An 18,444-nucleotide genomic window follows, 5' to 3' on the forward strand; every position below is an offset into this window, starting at 1 on the left:
TTCTCTATTCTAAGAGTGATTGCTGATGCAATTAGAGGTTTGCAGGTATTCAATGAACATGTATTGACTTAATTCCTTTTATACACTACATGTTGTTCTGGATATTGTGTTTCTAGACATGTGTGCTATTTCTTCTAAATTTTAAATTATTCCAAGAAGAGGAATTTGACACTGCTTTGCTAGGAAAATAAGGAAAATCCCATAATGTGCTCATTCAGATGCTGTGATCTGAGTTTGTCTGTCTGATGAAGAGGTGACATGTGAAATAAAACCTGGGTTAGATCTTCCACAGAGATTTCTTGAAAAAGGAAAATTTATGATAGAATGATATAAATCAGGAGCCTGAGGGAATTTATCAATTATTATAGAGAGATCTCCCTGAGGTAACTAAAAGAATGAAGGTGGAAGATTAAGCCTAGACTCTAGGTGGGCTTTAGAGCTGAAATAGCTCTGGAGTCTCCATGGGAGTCTCTCATGAGAAGTGAGTAGCAGGAAAGAAAGACTATGAGGTGGTGTGAAGTGCTCATATCCCAGGCCTGGATACATGTAGAAAGTGAGTCCTTAGGGGTCAAGAGCTCAAGGCATGGGGAGTTTGATGTAGGAGGGTGATAAAGTGAGTGGTTTGCTCCTGTGGACAATCTGAAAGGGACATGATGCTGTAGTGTAAAAGAAAAAGTAGGGGCGATTGAGACTGTTAGCAGGCATAATTGTGGTTATTTTAATCTTTGAGATGTGCATGTTTTATTTGGAAGGGTCTATAGTAGTACTGATGGGTGAAAATAAAGAACTCTGTTGCAAACCACTAGGAAGCTGATTTTCTTTTGCAAATGTTCCTTTCCATTTGCAGCTGGGACTCTCAGCTCCTCGGCTTCACCTTCAATGACATGTTCATCCGCATCTCCACCCGCCTGCCCTCCACATACATCTATGGCTTTGGGGAAACTGAGCATACAACCTTCAAGATAGACATGAACTGGCACACATGGGGCATGTTTTCCAGGGATGAGCCCCCGGGGGTAAGAACAGAGTGTCTGTGGTCTGTATTCTGTCCCCTTCATCCACTCTGTGTGTCTTGTGCTTCTCTTTACAGTTGTCTATTGATTGTTCCATTCTACTTTTAGGCAAATGGACATATTTTTCTTCCTTTGTTCTTAACAAAAGAATCTGATTCAACTTAGAAATCAAATTTCTGTAGAGTTTCTTTATCATGTACATAGTCCCCTAACATCTTCTTTTTTCCATTATGACTCTCAGTACAAGAAGAATTCCTATGGTGTCCACCCTTACTACATGGGTCTGGAGGAGGATGGCAATGCCCATGGAGTCCTCCTGATGAACAGCAATGCCATGGGTAGGATGACACCTGTGTCCTTTTATTGTGTAACAATCATTTCTCAGTTTCTTAAGAATGTATCTGACTTAGCTGTCTAAAGACCAAATTAGTCTTTCTGGTATCAGTTTTTCTTCTTATAGACCTTCTATATATTTTTAAATATGTTTAATTTGTATGTAATTCGCTGAACTTTTAATTTGCAATGCTGTTGTAGTACATATTTAATATTAATCAGAGGTTTCTACCACAGATTAGATCCTTCAGGTCCCAGATAAAAGACAAAAAACTTTTATATTTATAACTCCCTATATTTATTATATTTATATTAATATGTTTATATATCCTATATTTAAATATAAGCTTATATTTATGATTCTTAAATAAACACTAAAACTGCTCAAATACCAACCCTTTATGGTTATTTTGTCTACTTTCCTGCCAATAACTTTGAGATATGACTTCCCAGATATAACCCTGGGGCACTTTTACACTGAATGGCCAGCCTTCATGACCAGTTCTCATGATCTCTATCCTTTTGTGGTCTCTGCCTCAGAGCCCAAGCCTGGGAACTGAAATAATGCCTACCACTCTTCTGTCCAGCTATAGGCTGTAGGTATCTTTATTCAACCAACAGTTTTAAACTAAGGAGCCAGGTTATATTGCATATGTATATGGTCCATGTGAGGATCTTCTCATCCTATGGGGAAACCAGACCTTGGGGCCAGTGTCTAGCATTACAATACATAGCAAAAGACCAAAACTCAATGAAATGCAGCTAGTGAAAACTTTCATTTATCTTCTTTAAATACAGTATTGGACTACTTAGGAATATCTGCAGCCCATATGTCATGATAGAAGGGAGAGAAGGTGGTGATGCCAGGGTCAATGCTCAAAACATAAAGGATTTCAGCATGATGTCATTTTCTTGTGTTTTCAGATGTGACGTTCCAGCCTATGCCTGCTTTGACATACCGAACCACAGGGGGTATTTTGGATTTCTATGTGCTCTTGGGCCCAACACCAGAGATTGTCACTCAGCAATACACAGAGGTAGGAAGAAATTTATTTATGAAATATGTGTGTGTGTGTGTGTGTGTGTGTATACATACACTCATAGTGTGTTCCAACCCTACTACACAGGATTGCCATATAATATGACTATCATATTATACCTAAATTAATTGTTCTTTCTCAGAGGAAGTTATGATATGGAATAAGGTGAGCAGATATGCTTCTATAAATATTAAAATTATGCTTTCTCCACTTATTGCAGAGTAACAGAATAGTTGTGGTAACTAGTTGTGGGGATAGTATGGAGCTATGGTAGTGTGATGGAACCATGGTGTGGTAGAGCTATGGTAGTGGTGACATCAATGAGGGATGGTGGTATTGAAGGGAGTGGTAATATTATTGGTGAAGGTGATTGGGAGGATGGTGACTGTTATGGTGATAATGGTTGGGATGTAAATAGGACACGCGGTAATGAAAGTGGTTGTAGCAGAGTGGATATTGGGTGGAGTGTAATAATCAGGTGCATGTTAGTGACGGCAGTGCTTGGTGTGATGATAGTTTTGGTAGTAATGGTGTTGGTGATGATGATTATGTCTGTGATAGTAATGGGAGTTATTACATCAAAGATTACATCATGACACTGGCATGATGGTTATAGTGTGATGATAAAGATGATGACTGTATGGGCAACAGTGGTGTGAGTCATGGCCATGGGGAATAATAAGATTGTTAGTTACAACATCAACAAGCACGTATGAAATGTCTACTGAATATATTTTTAATGCACATGGAAGTGTGTCATGCATACTGTTACTTAGTCAAAATACATCCTATTATTAGCTATTATTTACAGGTAAAGGAACAAGCATAGAAACGTCACATACCTGTCCAAGTTCACACAATAAGCAAGACGTAGAGACTACATTCTGTTAGCTATTTTCCTCTGTGTTATGTTTTTAATGTCTAAATTATATATATATATATATATATATATATATTATATAATGTATAAAATCAACATGAATAAAATCAGGTTTTTCACAATTTCTTAAAAGTGTCCTCTGAGAAGGTTTTGTAGTGTGTCCAGGCTGTTCTGAACTGCCCCCATCCCATTACTTTCTGGATTTGAATTTGCTGTCTAAATTTGGGTAAAATATTCTGACTTCATATCCAACGTTCATCCACCTTCTTCTCTAAAGTTCTAACATTCTGTCTGTCTTCTAGTTGATTGGTCGGCCTGTGATGGTACCTTACTGGTCCCTGGGATTCCAGCTGTGTCGCTATGGATATGAGAATGATTCTGAAATCGCCAGCTTATATGATGAGATGGTGGATAAGCAGATCCCCTATGTACGTCCAGGTTTTGCTGTCATGGTGTGCTGGCTCTGCAATCTCAGAGCTAAGCAAAGCTGTGTGGAGCCTGTTCCAACTATAGAGTGTTCTTGCTCTTGGGGATCTTAGCATTGATGACTCAGACTAAGAATGAGGAACTAGTGTTGGCTCAAGGAATTTAGTCAGGAGGTTCTTTTCATAAGAATAAAACATCTCTTCAATAGTATGAAGAAATTTTTCTTATGCTTAACTAGGAAAAACATGAACCGAAGTAGAAAAAAATAAACCCAAATTAGTCAGAGCATTGTAAAGTGTTGTTATGGCTCCAACCTTCCCATACTCAGAACAAATGCAGAGTCTTGGGCTTCATTTCAATGGAAATACATGTGGAGCCAACCTCCCTCATTTGAGGGCAAGAGGCTTCCAATAGGCTTGATCTAGGGGATTCTTTTTCATATTTAATCTATTTTGACTATATATTTTTCCTGTTTTTCATCTTATTGTCATTAAAGCAAAGTAGGTAGGTAATTAAATATATCATCTTAATGAGAAAAGTGTGATTGCCCTCAGTATTGCTTTTCTAAAGTTCTTGTATGGTCTTGCTTTGTGTTGCATTGACTTAAGGAAGACTTACTGTCCATATCTCATGAGCACATAGTTGCATTTCCTATGATAAAGAGCCACTGATTCCAGGGGCAGCCTGCTGAGGGAAGTCACCATAACCATGCCCTACATCATCAGCTTTCAAAGCACATGATTTAATAGTGTTTTTATTTATATTTACAGCAGTCTTTCCAGACAGGATTTATCATTCATCTTACTCTGTTTTCATGTTATATTAAATGTTATTTTGGGTGTTGTGTGAAGTCATGTGAGGAAAAGAAAATGAAAAATATCCCAGAAACCAAACCCATAATATGACGTCACTAGATTGGTAGAGAGACATTTTCTTCTGGAGTTTGGACTTTCACTAACATCAGCCACTGTTCTTTGTGTCATCCCAGGATGTGCAGTACTCAGACATTGACTACATGGAGAGGCAGCTGGACTTCAAGCTCAGCCCCAAGTTCTCTGGGTTTCCAGCCCTGATCAATCGCATGAAGGCCAATGGGATGAGGGTCATCCTCATTCTGGTTAGTCCTTGTGTGAATGTGTGGCAGTGAGTGGGACAATGGATGGACTTGTGCAGCGGTCACCTTAGGCTGTCTGCCCTTTCCTGTTCTAGGAGAGAAATAGAAGTGTAATTAATGTAAGAGTACTTCTTGGGAGCCATGGAAACTATAGTACAAATTGAAACTGGGGAATAACAACCCTCCAACCCTCACCGCCACTCTGTGTTCCATCATAATTTCCCACCTGCCCTGTGCTCTGACTGCAGGATCCAGCCATTTCTGGCAATGAGACACAGCCCTATCCTGCCTTCACCCGGGGCGTGGAGAATGACGTCTTCATCAGATATCCCAATAATGGAAGCATTGTCTGGGGAAAGGTATGAACTGGGCAGTCATTCAGCAATCCTTTCCCCTTGGCCAGGAAATTGTTAATGTGTTTGTAAGTGTGGCTTTCACCTACTCCATTTGGTTGTTGGGGTCTTAGTTTTCATTTTACAGCCAATGTTTATTGACAATAATTAAGAGCTTCATGCAATCTACTTCTCCATAGAACAATCCTACATGAAAGTTGAAGTTGTAGGACTGTGGCTTAGAGTTTTCTAGGAAACTCTGTGTATGTCAAATTGTCAGAGGCATTTCTTTTGACCTTTCCTTTTTCTGCGCACAGGTCTGGCCTGATTACCCTAATATCACTGTGGACCCTTCTTTAGGCTGGGACCATCAAGTGGAGGTAAAAGGTCCTTTATTGCTTTTGTGTGTAGTCAGGATTATCTTGAAAGGGAAGCCATACCCGGAGTTCTAGGAATTCCCATTAGTGTTACTGAGCAGGATGATGACACTCTAGTCACATGTGTCCTTCCTGTCATTTGTGTACTGATGACCTACTAATGTTTCCTCTCCAATTGTGATGTCATTATAATTTTTTTAAGATCTAAGACTCAGAGAATGTAAGTTACTTGCCCATGGTTAATAAAGGCATATTGTTGACTTCAAATCCAAAGTTGTCAGAATCCAAGGGTGACTTGAATCTGACAATTCAGTTAGGTCATGAATTCACAGGCCAGAGACATTCAATTACATACGTGCTATGGGATTTTATTGTTGACCTTTGTAGAGGTGTCATTTCATCTGTCATGGTATTGGCTATTAACTCATAAGATGTACACTCCCTCAGCCTCTGAGGCAATGCTGACCCTGATCTTTAGGCACCTGATAATGTGAGGACAGTGTTGATAGTATAACAACTGGTGAGTACCATGTGACATTGAGCATGCAATGACAAGGAATCCTTAAGCTCTGATCCAAGTAATTTTTCATAAAACATTCTAGTGCTGAAGTACATGTTGCCTATCAGGAGATATGCTAATGAGCAGACTGAGAAAGTCTGCATTCATGAGCTTCAGTTTACTTAGAAGGCAGGTGATTCAGAAATGCAGAAAATTAACCTCCAAACAATCCCACTTCTTTTCTCATCTCCAGCAGGCATATCATTAGAAACAGAGAATAGAAACAAAGGCAGTCAGAAATTCCAAATGTTATGCCTCTTATCAACAGGTCAGCTAGTCCGCCCCTCTTGTACTCTTCATTGCTGTTTTTCCGTGATTGACAGGGTTCACCTACTCCCAAGACCACTGAGTTTCCCATGTGTCCAATAGATTGAAAGTTAACTCAGAACAAACAAAGTGATATAGCATGTGGTATGTGTGCTGAGCTAATTAAAAACTGCATGTGCAGATTCCTGTCTGCAGAGTGAAGTGTAAAAATGATTTTATAGGGTAAGGCAAGTCTGGCTTAATTTATAGATACATCCTATAGAAAATTCAATTCTCACTCAGATGCACCTGATAATGCATGTATATCCTGATACTCCGTCTATCCTTTTTTTTTTTCCATTTTTTATTAGGTATTTAGCTCATTTACATTTCCAATGCTATACCAAAAGTCCCCCATATCCACCCGCCCCCCACTCCCCTGCCCACCCACTCCCCTTTTTTAGCCCTGGTGTTCCCCTGTACTGGGGCATATAAAGTTTGCAAGTCCAATGGGCCTCTCTTTCCAGTGATGGCCGACTAGGCCATCTTTTGATATATATGCAGCTAGAGTCAAGAGCTCCGGGGTACTGGTTAGTTCATAATGTTGTTCCACCTATAGGGTTGCAGATCCCTTTAGCTCCTTGGCTACTTTCTCTAGCTCCTCCATTGGCAGCCCTATGATCCATCCATTAGCTGACTGTGAGCATCCACTTCTGTGTTTGCTAGGCCCTTGCATAGTCTCACAAGAGACAGCTACATCTGGGTCCTTTCAATAAAATCTTGCTAGTGTATGCAATGGTGTCAGCGTTTGGATGCTGATTATGGGGTGGATCCCTGGATATGGCAGTCTCTACGTGGTCCATCCTTTCATCTCAGCTCCAAACTTTGTCTCTGTAACTCCTTCCATGGGTGTTTTGTTCCCAAATCTAAGGAGGGGCATAGTGCCCACACTTCAGTCTTCATTCTTCTTGAGTTTCATGTGTTTAGCAAATTATATCTTATATCTTGGGTATCCTAGGTTTGGGGCTAATATCCACTTATCAGTGAGTACATATTGTGTGAGTTTCTTTGTGAATGTGTTACCTCACTCAGGATGATGCCCTCCAGGTCCATCCATTTGGCTAGGAATTTCATAAATTCATTCTTTTTAATAGCTGAGTAGTACTCCATTGTGTAGATGTACCACATTTTCTGTATCCATTCCTCTGTTGAGGGGCATCTGGGTTCTTTCCAGATTCTGGCTATTATAAATAAGGCTGCTATGAACATAGTGGAGCATGTGTCCTTCTTACCAGTTGAGGCATCTTCTGGATATATGCCCAGGAGAGGTATTGCTGGATCCTCCGGTAGTACTATGTCCAGTTTTCTGAGGAATCGCCAGACTGATTTCCAGAGTGGTTGTACAAGCCTGCACTCCCACCAACAATGGAGGAGTGTTCCTCTTTCTCCACGTCCACTCCAGCATCTGCTGTCACCTGAATTTTTGATCTTAGCCATTCTGACTGGTGTGAGGTGGAATCTCAGGGTTGTTTTGATTTGCATTTCCCTGATGATTAAGGATGTTGAACATTTTTTCAGGTGCTTCTCTGCCATTCGGTATTCCTCAGGTGAGAATTCTTTGTTCAGTTCTGAGCCCCATTTTTTAATGGGGTTATTTGATTTTCTGAAGTCCACCTTCTTGAGTTCTTTATATATGTTGGATATTAGTCCCCTATCTGATTTAGAATAGGTAAAGATCCTTTCCCAATCTGTTGGTGGTCTTTTTGTCTTATTGACGGTGTCTTTTGCCTTGCAGAAACTTTGGAGTTTCATTAGGTCACATTTGTCAATTCTCGATCTTACAGCACAAGCCATTGCTGTTCTGTTCAGGAATTTTTCCCCTGTGCCCATATCTTCAAGGCTTTTCCCCACTTTCTCCTCTATAAGTTTCAGTGTCTCTGGTTTTATGTGAAGTTCCTTGATCCACTTAGATTTGACCTTAGTACAAGGAGATAAGTATGGATCGATTCGCATTCTTCTACACGATAACAACCAGTTGTGCCAGCACCAATTGTTGAAAATGCTGTCTTTCTTCCACTGGATGGTTTTAGCTCCCTTGTCGAAGATCAAGTGACCATAGGTGTGTGGGTTCATTTCTGGGTCTTCAATTCTATTCCATTGGTCTACTTGTCTGTCACTATACCAGTACCATGCAGTTTTTATCACAATTGCTCTGTAGTAAAGCTTTAGGTCTGGCATGGTGATTCCGCCAGAAGTTCTTTTATCCTTGAGAAGACTTTTTGCTATCCTAGGTTTTTTGTTATTCCAGACAAATTTGCAAATTGCTCCTTCCAATTCGTTGAAGAATTGAGTTGGAATTTTGATGGGGATTGCATTGAATCTGTAGATTGCTTTTGGCAAGATAGCCATTTTTACAATGTTGATCCTGCCAATCCATGAGCATGGGAGATCTTTCCATCTTCTGAGATCTTCCTTAATTTCTTTCTTCAGAGATTTGAAGTTTTTATCATACAGATCTTTCACTTCCTTAGTTAGAGTCACGCCAAGATATTTTATATTATTTGTGACTATTGAGAAGGGTGTTGTTTCCCTAATTTCTTTCTCAGCCTGTTTATTCTTTGTATAGAGAAAGGCCATTGACTTGTTTGAGTTTATTTTATATCCAGCTACTTCACCGAAGCTGTTTATCAGGTTTAGGAGTTCTCTGGTAGAATTTTTAGGGTCACTTATATATACTATCATATCATCTGCAAAAAGTGATATTTTGACTTCCTCTTTTCCAATTTGTATCCCCTTGATCTCCTTTTGTTGTCGAATTGCTCTGGCTAATACTTCAAGTACTATGTTGAAAAGGTAGGGAGAAAGTGGGCAGCCTTGTCTAGTCCCTGATTTTAGTGGGATTGCTTCCAGCTTCTCTCCATTTACTTTGATGTTGGCTACTGGTTTGCTGTAGATTGCTTTTATCATGTTTAGGTATGGGCCTTGAATTCCTGATCTTTCCAACACTTTTATCATGAATGGGTGTTGGATCTTGTCAAATGCTTTTTCTGCATCTAATGAGATGATCATGTGGTTTTTGTCTTTGAGTTTGTTTATATAATGGATTACATTGATGGATTTTCGTATATTAAACCATCCCTGCATCCCTGGAATAAAACCTACTTGGTCAGGATGGATGATTGTTTTAATGTGTTCTTGGATTCGGTTAGCGAGAATTTTATTGAGGATTTTTGCATCGATATTCATAAGAGAAATTGGTCTGAAGTTCTCTATCTTTGTTGGGTCTTTCTGTGGTTTAGGTATCAGAGTAATAGTGGCTTCATAAAATGAGTTGGGTAGAGTACCTTCTACTTCTATTTTGTGAAATAGTTTGTGCAGAACTGGAATTAGATCTTCTTTGAAGGTCTGATAGAACTCTGCACTAAACCCATCTGGTCCTGGGCTTTTTTTGGTTGGGAGACTATTAATAACTGCTTCTATTTCTTTAGGTGATATGGGACTGTTTAGATGATCAACTTGATCCTGATTCAACTTTGGTACCTGGTATCTGTCCAGAAATTTGTCCATTTAGTCCAGGTTTTCCAGTTTTGTTGAGTATAGCCTTTTGTAGAAGGATCTGATGGTGTTTTGGATTTCTTCAGGATCTGTTGTTATGTCTTCCTTTTCATTTCTGATTTTGTTAATTAGGATTTTGTCCCTGTGCCCTTTAGTGAGTCTAGCTAAGGGTTTATCTATCTTGTTGATTTTCTCAAAGAACCAACTCCTCGTTTGGTTAATTCTTTGAATAGTTCTTCTTGTTTCCACTTGGTTGATTTCACCCCTGAGTTTGATTATTTCCTGCCATCTACTCCTCTTGGGTGAATTTGCTTCCTTTTTTTCTAGGGCTTTTAGATGTGTTGTCAAGCTGCTAGTACGTGCTCTCTCCCGTTTCTTCTTGGAGGCACTCAGAGCTATGAGTTTCCCTCTTAGAAATGCTTTCATTGTGTCCCATAGGTTTGGGTACGTTGTGGCTTCATTTTCATTAAACTCTAAAAAGTCTTTAATTTCTTTCTTTATTCCTTCCTTGACCAAGGTATCATTGAGAAGAGTGTTATTCAGTTTCCACGTGAATGTTGGCTTTCCATTATTTATGTTGTTATTGAAGATCAGTCTTAGGCCATGGTGGTCTGATAGGATACATGGGACAATTTCAATATTTTTGTATCTATTGAGGCCTGTTTTGTGACCAATTATATGGTCAATTTTGGAGAAGGTCCCATGAGGTGCTGAGAAGAAGGTATATCCTTTTGTTTTAGGATAAAATGTTCTGTAGATATCTGTTAAGTCCATTTGTTTCATAACTTCTGGTAGTTTCACTGTGTCCCTGTTTAGTTTCTGTTTCCACGATCTGTCCATTGAAGAAAGTGGTGTGTTGAAGTCTCCCTCTATTATTGTGTGAGGTGCAATGTATGCTTTGAGCTTTACTAAAGTGTCTCTAATGAATGTGGCTGCCCTTGCATTTGGTGCGTAGATATTCAGAATTGAGAGTTCCTCTTGGAGGATTTTACCTTTGATGAGTATGAAGTGTCCCTCCTTGTCTTTTTTGATAACTTTGGGTTGGAAGTCGATTTTATCCGATATTAAAATGGCTACTCCAGCTTGTTTCTTCAGTCCATTTGCTTGGAAAATTGTTTTCCAGCCTTTCACTCTGAGGTAGTGTCTGTCTTTTTCCCTGAGATGGGTTTCCTGTAAGCAGCAGAATGTTGGGTCCTGTTTGTGTAGCCAGTCTGTTAGTCTATGTCTTTTTATTGGGGAATTGAGTCCATTGATATTAAGAGATATTAAGGAAAAGTAGTTGTTGCTTCCTTTTATTTTTGTTAGAGTTGGCATTCTGTTCTTGTGGCTGTCTTCTTTTTGGTTTGTTGAATGATTACTTTCTTGGTTGTTCTAGGGCGTGATTTCCGTCCTTGTATTGCTTCTTTTCTGTTATTATCCTTTGAAGGGCTGGATTTGTGGAAAGATATTGTCTGAATTTGGTTTTGTTGTGGAATACTTTGGTTTCTCCATCTATGGTAATTGAGAGTTTGGCTGGGTATAGTAGCCTGGGCTGGCATTTGTGTTCTCTTAGTGTCTGTATAACATCTGTCCAGGCTCTTCTGGCTTTCATAGTCTCTGGTGAAAAGTCTGGTGTAATTCTAATAGGCCTTCCTTTATATGTTACTTGACCTTTCTCCCTTACTACTTTTAATATTCTATCTTTATTTAGTGCATTTGTTGTTCTGATTATTATGTGTCGGGAGGAATTTCTTTTCTGGTCCAGTCTATTTGGAGTTCTGTAGGCTTCTTGTATGATCATGGGCATCTCTTTTTTTTATGTTTGGGAAGTTTTCTTCTATTATTTTGTTGAAGATATTAGCTGGCCCTTTAAGTTGAAAATCTTCATTCTCATCAATTCCTATTATCCGTAGGTTTGGTCTTCTCACTGTGTCCTGGATTACCTGGATGTTTTGAGTTAGGATCCTTTTGCATTTTGTATTTTCTTTGACTGTTGTGTCGATGTTCTCTATGGAATCTTCTGCACCTGAGATTCTCTCTTCCATTTCTTGTATTCTGTTGCTGATGCTCGCATCTATGGTTCCAGATCTCTTTCCTAGGGTTTCTATCTCCAGCGTTGCCTCGATTTGGGTTTTCTTTATTGTGTCTACCTCCCCTTTTAGTTCTAGTATGGTTTTGTTCATTTCCATCACCTGTTTGGATGTGTTTTCCTGTTTTTCTTTAATGATTTCTACCTGTTTGGCTGTGTTTTCCTGCTTTTCTTTAAGGGCCTGTAACTCTTTAGCAGTGCTCTCCTGTAATTCTTTAAGTGACTTATGAAAGTCCTTCTTGATGTCCTCTATCATCATCATGAGAAATGTTTTTAAATCTGGGTCTAGATTTTCGGTTGTGTTGGGGTGCCCAGGACTAGGTGGGGTGGGAGTGCTGCGTTCTGATGATGGTGAGTGGTCTTGATTTCTGTTAGTAGGATTCTTACGTTTGCCTTTCGACATCTGGTAATCTCTGAAGCTAGCTGTTTTAGTTGTCACTGTTAAGAGCTTGTTCTTCAGGTGACTCTGTTAGCCTCTATAAGCAGACCTGGAGGTTAGCACTCTCCTTAGTTTCAGTGGGCAGAGTATTCTCTGCAGACAAGCTCTCTTCTTGCAGGGCAGGTACCCAGATATCTGGTGTTCGAACCAGACTCCTGGCAGAAGTTGTGTTCCACTCACCAGAGGTCTTAGGATCTCGTGTGGAATCCTGTGTGGGCCCTTGCGGGTGTCAGGGGACTCCGCTGGCAAGGTAGCCCGGGGCTCGAGTGGAGCGGAAGGGGTTTGTGTCCCAGATCAAGCCTGGGTAGCCTGCTTCCCTATGTACCGCAGTCTCAGGTTCTGCGCGATTGGATTGGGGCAGGCGCTGTGTTCCACTCACCAGAGGTCTTTGGATCCCGTGGGGAATCCTGTGTGGGCCCTTGCGGGTGTTGGGCGAGACTCTGCTGGCAAGGAAGCCCGGGGCTCGAGTGGAGCGGAAGGGGCTTGTGCCCCAGATCAAGCCCGGGTAGCCTGCTTCCCTATGTACCGCAGTCTCAGGTTCCGCGCGATTGGATTGGGGCAGGCGCTGTGTTCCACTCACCAGAGGTCTTAGGATCCCGTGGGGAGTCCCATGTGGGCCCTTGCGGGTGTTGGGCAAGGCTCTGCTGGCAAGGTAGCCCGGGGCTCGAGTCGAGCGGAAGGGACTTGTGCCCCAGATCAGGCCCAGGATCAAGTTGATCATCTAAACAGACCCATATCACCTAAAGAAATAGAAGCAGTTATTAATAGTCTCCCAACCAAAAAAAGCCCAGGACCAGATGGGTTTAGTGCAGAGTTCTATCAGACCTTCAAAGAAGATCTAATTCCAGTTCTGCACAAACTATTTCACAAAATAGAAGTAGAAGGTACTCTACCCAACTCATCTTATATCTTGGGTATCCTAGGTTTGGGGCTAATATCCACTTATCAGTGAGTACATATTTTGTGAGTTTCTTTGTGAATGTGTTACCTCACTCAGGATGATGCCCTCCAGGTCCATCCATTTGGCTAGGAATTTCATAAATTCATTCTTTTTAATAGCTGAGTAGTACTTCATTGTGTAGATGTACCACATTTTCTGTATCCATTCCTCTGTTGAGGGGCATCTGGGTTCTTTCCAGATTCTGGCTATTATAAATAAGGCTGCTATGAACATAGTGGAGCATGTGTCCTTCTTACCAGTTGGGGCATCTTCTGGATATATGCACAGGAGAGGTATTGCTGGATCCTCCGGTAGTACTATGTCCAATTTTCTGAAGAACCGCCAGACTGATTTCCAGAGTGGTTGTACCAGCCTGCACTCCCACCAACAATGGAGGAGTGTTCCTCTTTCTCCACATCCACGCCAGCATCTGCTGTCACCTGAATTTTTGATCTTAGCCATTCTGACTGGTGTGAGGTGGAATCTGAAAGGTCTGAAAATAAATATTGGGGGGAAGAATAGATTTCTGTGGCTAATTTCTCCTGCTGAGGGGCATAAATCCACAAGCAGGCAGAGCATGCATGATTATTTATCTATTATTTTCTCTAACTCTGTTAAACACAGTAGAGAATGTGAAGATCAACTAAAAAATGTAAGAAAATATCTTTGCTCCTAGAACCTGTAAAATGAAGTTAAGGAGTGATACATTGAATCCACTTTTCTTATAACAATGTTTTTATAACTTGAGGGATGAGAAAGAGAAACTAAACCAGAAGCCTTAAGTCCTCCCACTATATGTTACATATAACGAAAGTCTTCCTCTGATTTGGAAATCACAGCAAACAGAAAAGCCATAGTAATTGGTTCTAAATCACCACATGCAATCTTTTCTCTACTTCTTTCCCAGTGGGAAGGTTTCCTGATACCAACCTGATACCTGTCACCTGACACCTTACATTTAGCTAAGGCCTCACAGGACTTCTACCATATCTTGTCAGTCCTTAAGAAATGATCGGCAATAGGGATAGGGGGTGTATAGCATACTTTATTGAGTATAGGGTGTTGATCACCTCAACTCCTGTAGAGATTTGAGGGGAGATTCAGTGGATATTTCTCAGATTCTAGGTAGATGGTTTGTTATGCTTTCTTATCTGGGTTCCATATGCTTTTCTAAGATAATGCTGTTCCAAAATTCTATCAACTTGGTTCGTACTATCATTATCTATCAGCATGTAGCATAAGACAGCATGAGACACATTCACACCAAGCGTATTTTGCTGCCTAATGTAATCATTCATGACAAATAACCAAGTACTGTTATTTTACAGCAATACCGAGCCTATGTGGCCTTCCCAGACTTTTTCCGTAATTCAACTGCCACGTGGTGGAAAAAGGAGATTGAAGAACTCTACACGAACACAGAGGAACCAGAAAAGAGCTTGAAGTTTGATGGCCTGTGGATTGTAAGTGTGTGTGTGTGTGTTCACTTGCATGAAGTATAGGATAGTTGTGTTTGAATGTGTATATTTTTAATAAAAAATCTTTTAAAATTTTCTTAAAGGATTTTTTAGAAGACTTCCTATTTATTTCATTTGTATGAATAATTTACTTACATGTATGCATATACACCATGTGTATACTGCTTTGCTTACATGTAATAGATATGCATATACTATGTATGTACATCATGTGTGTGCTTAGTGCTTATGAAGGTGTCATATCTCAAACAGGAATAGAAGTTATAGATGGTTGTGAGCCATCATGTTGATACTGGGAACCCAACAAAAGCAACAAGCGCTCTTAAGCACTGAGAGATCTCTCCAGTCCACCTTCCTGTGTGTTTCTTAATATATTAACATAATAATACTCATCCCAGGTTTTGGATATGTCACACTGCACTCCCTTTAATCAGTTGTGGAGCTGCCTTGATCCTCTCCACAGCCGGTCTCCACCTGAAGCTCCTGTTCTAAGACCTCACATAAAATCCTTGGAAATTTGATGCCTCAGGGGAACTTTTCCTATTGAGATTACTCTTTCTTTATAGCTAGGTTCCCCAGCATTTGACAATTTTCCCTATGCAGATGTCTGAAGATTACTGGATATTTAATACTCTGCCATTTCCTTGACTCTGAATTTATATGCTGAGGCTGTAATTAAATGGAAGCAATGTTTCTGACACTTGTAGGATATGAATGAACCTTCCAGCTTTGTGAACGGGGCAGTTCCTTCAGGCTGCAGTGATGCTACTCTGAACCATCCACCCTACATGCCACGTAAGGACCTTGCTCCTCCCCTTCCTGTTGGAGGGCATTATCTGGAGTAAATGATGCCTGTCACCACACATGTCATTGAGGAGAGTGAAGAGCTGAAGATCAGTTGTACTTTATTAAGAAGGCAGGCAATCTGGGAAGGCAGAAAAGAAAACTAACATCCCCACAATCAACCTTTCCTTCTTAAGGAAAGCACAGCTTAGGGAATGAATGATGGTCTCATCAAAATGCATACATGAAGATTCATTTCTACATAATGACATGCTACTATGCTACTGTGCTCTTATTGTATATAACATTCTCTGTCTTCTGTGCATAAACCCAGAAAGCAATGGCTATCCTGGCCAGCAAGGGTTACCTGGCACCAAGTGTATATTTTCACAGGGGCTGTGGATTAATGGGTCTGAAATTAAGTATGGGAAGTACATTACGTAATTCTGTGTGGCAAGATCCAGGAGACATTGGGAAAATTCCTCCAATTTTTCCAGATGGTTATCAACAGTAGTAATGTGCTCAAAGGCTTGTCACTTGTCTTAGTTATTAACTTTGTTAATGTGTCTACCTGCATTTTCTTTGTAACCAATGCTTAGAAAAAAATGCTTCCCTTTGTCGTGGAGCCAATTGACCATTTGGTTTTAATTGTGTTTATGGCAGTTTCCCAAATTTTGTTTTCTTTGAGATGTAAGATATCTCAAAGCTTACACAATTTTCCTAAGTATCAGTTTTTTACAGTAGAGTGTATATAAAGAGGCAGATAATATTACAAGCTGCATTGTGGTGTGTTAACAATAGTAAATAGTTTCTATTTGCAAATGTGGCCAAAGCCTACTCTGTTGTCAATAAATGAAAACTCAGTGTTTTTATGCCTCCCTCACCTTCGTAGAAAAACCAGCAATTAAGCACTTGAATGCTTCTTGCACCTCAGCTCAGATCACTGTTCTGAGTTGATCATAGTCAGGGAAGGGGACCCAGATGGAAATCAAATTTAACTTAAGTTCTACAGATCAGTTCACTAGTAAGAGGTCCGGAATGAGAAGAATAATAACCGTCTTCCACTGTCTTAAATCTCTCCTTAGACGTTGAAGGCAGAGACAGGGGCCTGAGCAGCAAGACGCTGTGCATGGAGAGTGAGCACATCCTTCCAGATGGCTCCCGAGTGCAGCACTATGATGTGCACAGCCTGTACGGGTGGTCCCAGACCAGACCCACCTACGAGTGAGTGACTCTGCCTTCTCCTGTTGGTCTACTTCTGTGATGGGTGTTGTAGTGTCTCTACTTTTCCATTTGTTTTCCATTCTAAGGACGAGTATAAAGTAATTGTAATAACCATGTAGCAATTATGTATGTATGTATGTATTTATTTATTTATTTATTATTAGATATTTTATTTATATACATTTCAAATGTTGTCCCGAAAGTTCCCTATACTCTCCCTCCACCCTGCTCCCCTACCCACCCACTCCCGCTTCTTGGCCCTGGCATTCCCCTGTACTTGGGCATATAAAGTTTACAATATCAAGGGGTCTCTCTTCCCAGTGATGGCCGACTAGGCCGTTTTCTGCTATATATGCAGCTAGAGACTCGAGCTCTGGGGATACTGGTTAGTTCATATTGTTGTTCCACCTATAGGGTTGCAGACCCCTTCAGCTCCTTGAGGGCCTTCTCTAGCTTCTCCATTGGGGTCCTGTGTTCCATCTTATAGATGACTGTGGGCATCTACTTCTGCGTTTGCCAGGCACTGGCATAGCCTCATATGAGACAGCTATAACAGGGTCCCTTCAGCAAAATCTTTCTGGCATATGCAATAGTGTCTGGGTTTGGTAGAGATGCCCATGAACATACAAGAAGTCTACAGAACTCCAAATAGACTGGACCAGAAAAGAAATTCCTTCCGACACATAATAATTGGAACAACAGTTGCACTAAATAAAGATAGAATATTAAAAGCAGTAAGGGAAAAAGGCCAAGTAACATATAAAGGCAGGTCTATTAGAATTACACCAGACTTCTCACCAGAGACTATGAAAGCCAGAAGATCCTGGACAGATGTTATGCAGACCCTAAGAGAACACAAATGCCAGCCCAGGCTACTATACCCAGCCAAACTCTCAATTACCATAGATGGAGAAACCAAAGTATTCCATGACAAAACCAAATTCACACATATCTTCCCATGAATCCAGCCTTTCAAAGAATAATAAAGGAAAAACACCAACACAAGGACGGAAACTACACCCTAGAAAAAACAAGAAAGTAATCCTTCAACAAACCTAAAAGAAGACAGCCACAAGAACAGAACTCCAACTTTAACAACAAAAATAACAGGAATCAACAATTACTTTTCCTTAATATCTCTTAATATCAATGGACTCAATTCCCCAATAAAAAGACATAGACTAATAGACTAGCTACACAAACAGGACCCAACATTTTGTTGCTCACAGGAAACCCATGGAGCAATTCTTATTTGTTAAGCAATATCTTTGTAGTTGTGGAGCCATCCCTGTGAGAAAATCAGTAGTCCTCTTGAGCATACCCACAGGTACACTGTAAGTCATTGTGCAGAATAGTCAGTACTGTGGTATCACTGGTTACAAGAGAAAAAGGAGTGGCTGAGTGTTAGAAACCTTGCCTTCTTATGTTGAAAGTGAGTCTTTGTCTGTTGAAAGGTGTTTGTCTTTGCCCACTCCTGTTGGATAGTCAGTGGGCCTTTTGTTCAAGTAGTTAGCATGCTCACAATGTAAGCCAAAAGAAAAATAATTATCTTAAGGTAAATCCTGATAGGATTTATCATATTCTTTCTCGAATATCAAGTCACGTATGAGAGAATAAACAGACAGATCCTGTAAGTG

General features: G+C 40.3%; 1 protein-coding gene across 9 annotated transcripts in view; it reads left to right on the forward strand.

The window, feature by feature from the left end:
- Positions 1 to 18,444, forward strand: part of Mgam (maltase-glucoamylase) — a 140,293-nt gene that overhangs the window by 81,090 nt on the left and 40,759 nt on the right. For 6 of the 9 annotated variants that reach the window (NM_001368875.1, XM_006506044.2, XM_006506042.1 and 3 more), the window contains 10 exons: positions 848 to 1,016; positions 1,255 to 1,351; positions 2,271 to 2,383; positions 3,569 to 3,694; positions 4,681 to 4,809; positions 5,055 to 5,165; positions 5,456 to 5,518; positions 14,651 to 14,785; positions 15,508 to 15,595; positions 16,669 to 16,807. The exons of 1 other annotated variant lie outside the window; for it this stretch is intronic. In NM_001368875.1, the coding sequence (NP_001355804.1) occupies positions 848 to 1,016; positions 1,255 to 1,351; positions 2,271 to 2,383; positions 3,569 to 3,694; positions 4,681 to 4,809; positions 5,055 to 5,165; positions 5,456 to 5,518; positions 14,651 to 14,785; positions 15,508 to 15,595; positions 16,669 to 16,807 (1,170 nt within the window). The remainder of the gene's footprint in view (positions 1 to 847; positions 1,017 to 1,254; positions 1,352 to 2,270; positions 2,384 to 3,568; positions 3,695 to 4,680; positions 4,810 to 5,054; positions 5,166 to 5,455; positions 5,519 to 14,650; positions 14,786 to 15,507; positions 15,596 to 16,668; positions 16,808 to 18,444) is intronic. 2 more of the 9 variants (NM_001171003.1, XM_006506048.1) reach the window with 2 other exon arrangements.

The sequence above is a fragment of the Mus musculus genome, chromosome 6, assembly GCF_000001635.26.
Source record: "Mus musculus strain C57BL/6J chromosome 6, GRCm38.p6 C57BL/6J".
Classification (NCBI taxonomy): Eukaryota; Metazoa; Chordata; class Mammalia; order Rodentia; family Muridae; genus Mus; species Mus musculus.